We start from the raw sequence: 8227 nt of genomic DNA on the forward strand, positions 1-8227 counted from the left end.
AAGCTAACAGGAATTAAATGATTTCTCTGTGTGGTGTTGTCTTCCAGTGTCACTGGAAGGGCTTGGTTCAGTGTAACGGGTGCTCACCTCCTTCACAAGTGTTTCTGCTACCAAGTGCTGTGCAGCTGTAGAGTGAAGGCAGCAGCTTTTCCCATTTCACCTGATGCTTTGCATAGCAAATTTGTTTTAAACGTTTACCTTCCTCTCACTGCTAGTGGATCGCTTCAATCTGCCTCTCTCTCCAAGAGTTAGAGCTGGATTTAGTCTCTGTATCAGCTTGGATCAGTCTAGTCCACACTGCTGGAAGGCAAGTCCGCTGTCCAGCAGATAGACATTAACTGTCCCGGTCACTGCCATATCTCAGTGCACCTTGCAAATGATTCAATATTCCAGTTTGTTATCGTAGTTTGCTGGTCATTACTGATGAGTTAGGTAATTCATAGCTGATGTGGTTTGGCAGCCTGTGCCAGGCTGTTTGAATTGCACTGGGGCCTGTGCAGGAGTCACAAGTGACTATTCTCCTGATCTTGGCCACAGGGGTAACTTGACCAGTCTAGAATTATTTATGTGCCACTCACCCTTCAAACTGCCCTTGCTATGGGCTAATGCATCTATTTCAGACTCTTACTCATTTCTGTATTGTTCAATTCCTGTACTGTTCTCACTGAACAGATGTGGAGCAGGAGCAGACTTGAATTCATCTCTCCATTCCCCAGCTCTAGCAAACCACTCTCCCTGGATTTAGCACCTGAACCACAGCACCTTCACCTCCCATGTATCATTCTAGAAAATAAATGATCACACTGGGGGGGGGGGGGGGGGGGAATGCCCCGTGTAAATGTGTAACAGACTAATTTATTAGCAAGTCCTCTACAAACTGGTTTCAGCACAAGGGATATGTTGACTAGAGGCAGAAGAATCAGAAACACAGCAGTTCCCTGACACTGGGAAGGCCGCTGCCTGCTGCTGCTGTGCCCAGGGGCAGCCCTGGGCTCTGTACCCGCACCTGCACTACAGGATGGAGCTATAACAAGAGCTCCTGTTACAAGGAATTCGCTACGTGCTCATCGTGTGTTGGTTGATAAAATACAGAAGGGTCTACGCAAGATGGAGGAGGAGCAGATAAAATTACAAGGACATCAGCACTGGACCCAGAAGAATACATGGGATCTAAGCTGTAGCTACTGGGAGGTGATGTAGGGGAGTCATCCAAGTGAGGAAGATCTAAGAGAATAGATCTGAAAGAACAACCTGTATAAAGTCCTATTTCCAGAGTTCTCCCAAAGGTTTATTCTGAGCCTCCTGCATGGTTTCCTCTGCAATGGACTTGATTTCTCTGTGCAAATCTTCTATGCTCTTTGAAGCATCCATTGTCTGTTTCCAAGACAAAAAAACAACAGAAATGTATTCAATTAACACCACCAAATGAGAAAAATTTACCTTGCTGTTGTATCAGCTGCCCCCATTACTCAATATGGTCACTGTTCATGAGCAGTGAAATGAGCTAATTATACCTGTGCACTGGAACTGGAAAACTGTGTAGTGGAACTGGAAAAGCTTATTTTTTTTATTTAGGAGTGAATGTGGGGCTGGATGAGGTGAAACAGAAGAATTTTTTGCTGCTGCTGCGTGCTGTTTGGTGACAGTCTCTGGGGCATGTGATACAAAAGCAATTAAAACTTGTTCATCCCGTACTGTAGTCCCCTAGAAATGTCAGTGTATTGATCCTTCAGTGGTTTTTCAAATTAAACTCCACCCACAATAGCAGGAACCTCTAAACTCCATCATGTAACGTTCCAGTTTCAGATTTGGATTTTGGCGTTTGTTTTTTTCAATACTGCAAGCTGAGGTCAGCAGAGGTGGTAGAGCTATACGATGCCAGTGTTCCTCAGGCTGATGTTTAAAGAATAGCAGTGTCGCTCCCATGTGGCTGAGGGAGTGACCAAGGTGAAGAAAGGACTTGGTGAGAAGATGGACAGAGGTGCATCGGTGACCTACGTGATGCTGACCCGTGCAGTGTCGCTGAGCAAGAGCAGGCTGTGAGGATGTGCAATAAACAGACTCCACGATTAAATCATGGCCTTTTCGTTACAGCACAGCCAGCACCCCACCCTCATGCTCACGCAACGCCCACAAGCAGCTCGCTGATTTCAATGTATTTGTGTAGCCAACGGCACTGAGCCGTGATGCGTGCCTTGGCATAAACAGTTCTTTGGCAATGTTTGATCTCTGTTATTCTTTCTGATACTGAGGGGCAAAGAAACAGGAATGCCAACTATACCTTTAATGTGTAAACTGGATTTCCATGCTCATTTCAGGGACACCTCTTCATCAGCTATTCTGGTATTTATCTGTCTGACAGTTGTGCACTTTGGGATATTTTAAACAGACATGTTGCTTTAAGTGAAAACTCCTTTCAAGAAATTGATAGAAAACAAAAGAAATGCCAGAATACAAGTATTAAAAGAAACACTGTCTACTGCTGGAATCTCTGGAAAAACCAGAGTTTAGAGATTATACACAAGTTCTGTATTGTCTCATACGACAGCATACTTCTTTTTGTTAAATGAATTATTTTGGGGTTTGTTCTATGGTTTTCTGTCAGCTTATTTTTCCAGTCACTGTGATGTAGGGAAGGTGATTTACTAGCATAACATTTACTGGAACAAAAGTCCTAGTTTGGCGATTGTTGTACATTTAGGCCCTTCAGGTTCTAATAGTACACACAAACTCTTTCACATTGGAGAATGTTTTCCTAAAAGAGGCTGTGAAGAATTCCTTCTACCTTGCACAGTCTGCTCATCTGGCAAATCTGTGTACATCTCCTGCTTCTTGTGCCTAACAACTTATCCATAACCTCTGTCCTCCTGTGTCTGCACGAAGCTTACAGAATGAACACAAGATGGTGCCCATCTCTCGTGATCGAGCACTGACAGGGTGATAGAGATGGTAAAAAGGATGCCCCCACCAGAAAACCTCAGCCTAGATTATCTTCACACAGGATAAACGGGCCACACTTCCTCTCCTGGGGTAAGGCTGCTGACTGTGCAGTCCTCTGCAAACAGCTCCAACGGGTGAGCAAGAAGGAAAAGCGATGCAGCATGTGGAACAAAAAAAAAATAAATCAGGTGTTTGGAGAGTCCTGGTAGCATTAAAACAGCAAATGATGATGGAAACTGGCCACGTGAGAAGGAAGGTGATCACCAGTACTGGGCCTACAGCAGGAGGGATTCCAGAATCCTTGGAAGATGCTGCAGGACACCAAGGAAACGGGCAGGGAAGAGCATGGGTGGGTCCCACTGCTTTTTACCCAAGCTTGTCACAGTTTGTCTTTAAGAGAGCAATTTCTAGAAAGCTCTTCTAGAAAACATATCAACCAAAAAAAAAAGCCTTCCCCCAACCACGACAGGGACCCATAGGGTGTCCTGGAACAGGGAAGTGCCCTCTCTGCCACAGACCACAGCACCCTTGCCTGGTCCTCAGTGTGTCCCCCTGACCAGGAGCAGGAAGGGGGAGCACAGGGACACAATGGGCACAGTTCGGGAGCTCTCATGACAGACCCTTACCCTGGTCTGTGACAGGCCCAGTAGGGTTGTTTCCTCCTCACCTTCCAGTTTAATGTCTTGTCCCTCATCAGATGATAGAAGGACTGTAGAACCTTCTCTTGGAAGGGGCTGTTCTCGTAACGCTCATTTCCAAAGTTCCCTCGCTCCGCTGCGGCTTCAGGGCTCAAGTGAAGAAACAGAATCAGATCTGGCTTTGGGAGTCCAACATCAGGCTGTTTGCACCAGTCCAGGCAGAAGTTCTGTCCCAAACAAAGACAACCAAGTTTGAGGAGAAAGAACAGCATGTGAAGAAAGGAAAGCAGGTTAGCTGGAGAGTTAGGTGGGAAAGGAACAAACAGCCAGAGAAGGGAGGATGTACAGCCCCAAACACTAACAAACTGCTACAAGGCTACAAACTGAAAAGGCAGTATCCCACCTTATCATGGAAATTCAGCCCTGTTAATTCTGGGGGGACCACGTTTTGCAAGGTGCTGTGCACCTCTCATGCTCATTTAAGTCAGAGCTAAAGATTTTATCATGTCTTGTGCAGAGCCCATCAGAACTAAATACCAAGTTGTATTTTGAATCTACATACAGCTGTTATCAGTCCAAAATTTGTGATATATATATTTTAATTTTTATAAGTTTATATGATTAATGTTTTCTAAAAGCCCCTGTGGAACATCATATATAATTTTTCACAATTACTTTAAGATTAATAGCACTGAGTAGATGTAAATGGACATAATCTTTGAGTTTAAGCCTACAGAAAACATAAATAATCAACAGAAATGGAAAATACATGCTCTGTAGATACACAAATTGAATTCAGTGTCTTTGATATTTAAGATACATGGAAATAGATGGCAATCAACAAAATGATATTCCAACTGATATAACCAACATACTGATACTTCTAAGTTAAATTATTTTAACTAGCTATGAATCAGTTAACGTGATAGAAAAGGCAGTGAATATATAAAATCTAATTCTTCTAAGTCCAGAAGCAAGCTGCTCCCAAATACAAGCACCACACAGTGTTGATCTTTCTGAGCCAGTGGAGACTCCTTATCAAATACCCACCCTAGCCTCGAATTTCCACCCACACAGAAGAGACAAAGATTTCCAGCTTTTGGATCTTGTTGACAGATTTGAAGACTTCCATAAGGGCACGTGAATCCACGATGTTGTGGAGAGGCCACTGAGGCTTGCCCACTTCCTGCTCATCCACACAGGCACCAGCGATGCTATTGGAGTGATCTCGAATGTATTGAGAGTGACTGCAGGGCTCTGGAAGTGACAGTGCAGAGCATGGGAGCCCAGGATCTCTTTGATCCTTCCAGAAAGCAGGGAAAGGCTTAGGCAGGCATGAACGTAGGTCAACTTTCAGCTGCCCAGCTGGTGCTACAAGCAGGGATTCAGCCCCTATGACCATAGGATTCGCTTTGAGGATCAATGGCTACTGAGCAGGAATGGGATGTATCTGATGAAGTGGAAGAAGAGTGTCTACGCTAGGTATGTCAGGGGAAGGTCTGCAATCTGTAGAGAACCGAAGGTGAGAGGCCAGGAGGAAACATCTGGGGGATGATACAATAACAGAGGCTCACCTGAAAGCAGCACAACTGGGGCAGAGTAGCATGGGTGATGGGCCTGCAACAGACCACATGGTTAAAGAGAGGAAGTTGATGAACATTCTTTAGACAGCTGGAAGAAGGACCACAGCTGCAGGTCCTGGTACTCACGGAGTACCTCAACCACCTGCCTACCTTCTGGGCACAAGCAATCCAGGTTCTGGAGCATGCTGAAGAAATTCTTGACATGGTGATTGATAAGCCAGCGAGGGGAAGTACCCTCCTGGATGTGTTACTCAACAAGCCAGAAAGAACAGGTGGAAGGTACGAAGAAGGTCAAGGGCAGACTTGGCTGCAAGGAACACGTAACAGTAGTTTAAAATCTGGATAGGAGTCAACAAGACAAACAGAATTGCTGGCATGGACTTCAGGAGAGTAGATTTCTGTTTATTAGGGATCTCTTAGCAGGAAACCCCAGGAAACTCATGTGGAAGGCAAAGAGGCCCACGAAAGCTGGCTGATCTTCCAGGACAGCCTCCTCAGAGCACAAGACTCAGGAGAATCTTATTAACTGTGTAGAATGACCCAGAGGGAGGCTGACAGAGCTGACTTGTCTTGAAAGTGAACAGACAGGCCAAAAGGCACAAGTGATAGTATGCAAAGTTCAGGCTGAATGAAGAAAATCATTTTTACTGTAAAGGTGAGCAAACACGGAAAGAAGAGCCCAGAAAGGCTGTGGATCTACATCCCTGGAGATACTAAAACCTTGGCTGGATGTAGCCCTAGGTAGCTTGCTTGACATTAGATGTATTCTTGAGCAGGAGGTTGGGCTTCGTGACTTCTGCAGGTCCCTTCCAATGTATGTGGTTCTGTTATTCTTTGCAAATTTATGGGCCACCAGCCAGAGCAACTGTGGAGAATCTCAAATAAACTCTCATGATCATTCTCCAGAGTTAAACAGGCCAGCTTCCCCACGGCAAGAGTCTGTCCAGATTTACAAAAGTAACCAAATGAGTTTCTCTGCTCTTTCTGGGGAAGGGATAGACCTGGGCAAACAGACCATGTCAATACCAGAGGTAAAACTGTCATCCCTCAATTTCAATCCTCATTTCCCCAGAGGAGGAGCCTGGGCCACACACACTGACACCTGCATCAGGCCTCTAACTGGAGCTGCTTCCCCAAATACAGAGAGGGGCAGGGGCTGCTGCGGGTCTCGCTCACCTCTTTGGCACTTGTGAAGGCCGCTCCAGAAAAGGCGTATCTGTCAACCACAAGTGTGATCCCTTGATGTAGTTTCTCTTTCATCAACGGCCTGAAAAAATCGTGGGAGAAATAAAAAAAAGTTGCACTCCTTTTGTAAGTGATACAAATGAAAAGAATTCATCTAAAAGATGCTTCACAAACCCAGTGTTTCCCTGTTAATGTTAGCAGTGTCAGGTTTATCTGTGATGCTAATCCCTGATAAAATCGCTCTTTGTATTGTCCTCTAACAGACTTAAACAAAGATCCTTTCAAGACACCCAAGTTCAGGGTGCCCCAGTGCCAGGCACTGCTCAAGGCAGCTCCATGGCTTACAGGCAAGATCACAGATGAACTATACACAGACATGAACAGCTTAGTCCTCTTCCCTTTTTAAGTGGTGCAGTAGATTTGCAATACTCTCTGCCTCAATCAGAAAAAAAGTTTCCTTTATTCACGACAATGACATTTCTTATTACAGCTCACTCATCTGCCTTGTACTTTCCCAGTTTGCTTGGCACCACTGCTACAGCAGAATCAGCAAAGCTGCTTTTTTTTTTTTTTTTTAATGAAAAGATTTTGCAATATAAGTTTCCAGGTATAAACAACAGTCAACACTGATTTTCCTAGGTCCACACATGAAGACTCGGGGGCCAAAAACAAGAACAGCCACTTATGGCTCAATGCAGCCCTCAGCTAGAGGGGAAATTTGGACACAATTCCTTAACCACTCTGTCACTCACATGGACTTGTGTGCAAAGCAAGGTCTCTTAATTTAGGAAAGTAAATTCACGGTTTAGGCTGGTACAGTCTCAGCTCTCCTGTTCTTAGGGCAGAGGGATTAGAAATATTGTACCTATTCATTTCAAAAAAGCAAACCGTGGGATTTGATCTAAGATTAAATTCAAAGCTGTCACGGTCTCCGAGACACTGCTTCCAGCTATGCTTCCTTTGCTAAACTATCACATTCTCGTACCTACTGTACCCACTACAAAGTCTAAAACCCCGGGGAGGATTCAACACCATGTGTTTTCCTTTTACAACTTAACAAACATGTATCTTTACACGTGTTCCCAGCGGTTAGCAGAGAAAAGGAGGTGAACAGTGTGGTCCTCCAGGTTCTTCTCCTTCAGCAGGTAGGAGCTGATCAGCTGCCCGATCTCCGTTGTTCTCTCTGTAAGAAAGAGGGGGAGAAGCAGCAAATGCTGCCGCAAGCTGCTCTTGCCAAAGGGGTAACCGTCTGTCCTGGGGACCCGCCAGCCCGGGGGGCCGTTTGTCTGTCATGGGCGGGAGGCCGCTTGTCCCGGGCGGGAGGAGGTCGGTCTGCCCGGGTCGAGAGTCTATCCGCCTGCTACGGGTGGCAGAAGGTGGGTCTGCCCGAGGGCAGGGGTCAACCTGTCACGGGCGGGAGGTGGCCACGGGCCGGGCGCGCCGCGGGAGCCCTCTGATGGCGGACGCCCACCGCCGCCGGGGGCACCACGGCCCTACCTAGCGGGACTCCCTCCCCGCCCCGTTCCCTCCGGGCGTCGGCAGGCCCCGTACCCGGGAAGCGGAGAAGGTCGGCGCGGTGGCCGGCAGCCCGCAGAGCCTCCACCAGCCGCCGGCCCTGTGTGCTCTTCCCGGCGCGGTCCACCCCCTCCAACACGATCAGGGCGCCACGCCGGCCCGCCATAGCCCGCGCGCACCGCCCCTTCCGCCAACGCCCGGCCAATCACAGCCCGCGCCCCCGCGCCGCTCTAGGCGGCACAAGGGCACTGAGGCGCCGAGGTCCTCCACGAAGGCGGTAAAGCGGGAAGGAAGGCCCCGCCCCCCTCCCGCCCTGCCCCTCATGAATATGCAGCAGGAGCGTCCCCGGCGACCAATAGGCACCGG

General features: G+C 47.2%; 1 protein-coding gene across 3 annotated transcripts in view; it reads right to left on the reverse strand.

Moving 5' to 3' along the window:
• The window catches only part of DTYMK (deoxythymidylate kinase), a 20977-nt gene extending 12925 nt beyond the window's left edge, over nucleotides 1-8052 (reverse strand). Inside the window, exons 1-5 of one of the 3 annotated variants that reach the window (XM_040612809.1) lie at nucleotides 7898-8052; nucleotides 7421-7529; nucleotides 6338-6428; nucleotides 3608-3805; nucleotides 1252-1374 (exon numbers count right to left, since the gene is read on the reverse strand). In XM_040612809.1, the coding sequence (XP_040468743.1) occupies nucleotides 1264-1374; nucleotides 3608-3805; nucleotides 6338-6428; nucleotides 7421-7529; nucleotides 7898-8027 (639 nt within the window). In that variant the 5' untranslated portion in view covers nucleotides 8028-8052 and the 3' untranslated portion in view covers nucleotides 1252-1263. Of the gene's footprint in view, nucleotides 1-839; nucleotides 1375-3607; nucleotides 3806-6337; nucleotides 6429-7420; nucleotides 7530-7897 lie in introns of those variants that run through there. The other 2 variants (XM_040612808.1, XM_040612807.1) reach the window with 2 other exon arrangements.
• Nucleotides 8053-8227: the final 175 nt, after the last annotated feature.

Source organism: Falco naumanni, chromosome 13 (genome assembly GCF_017639655.2).
Source record: "Falco naumanni isolate bFalNau1 chromosome 13, bFalNau1.pat, whole genome shotgun sequence".
Taxonomy (NCBI): Eukaryota; Metazoa; Chordata; class Aves; order Falconiformes; family Falconidae; genus Falco; species Falco naumanni.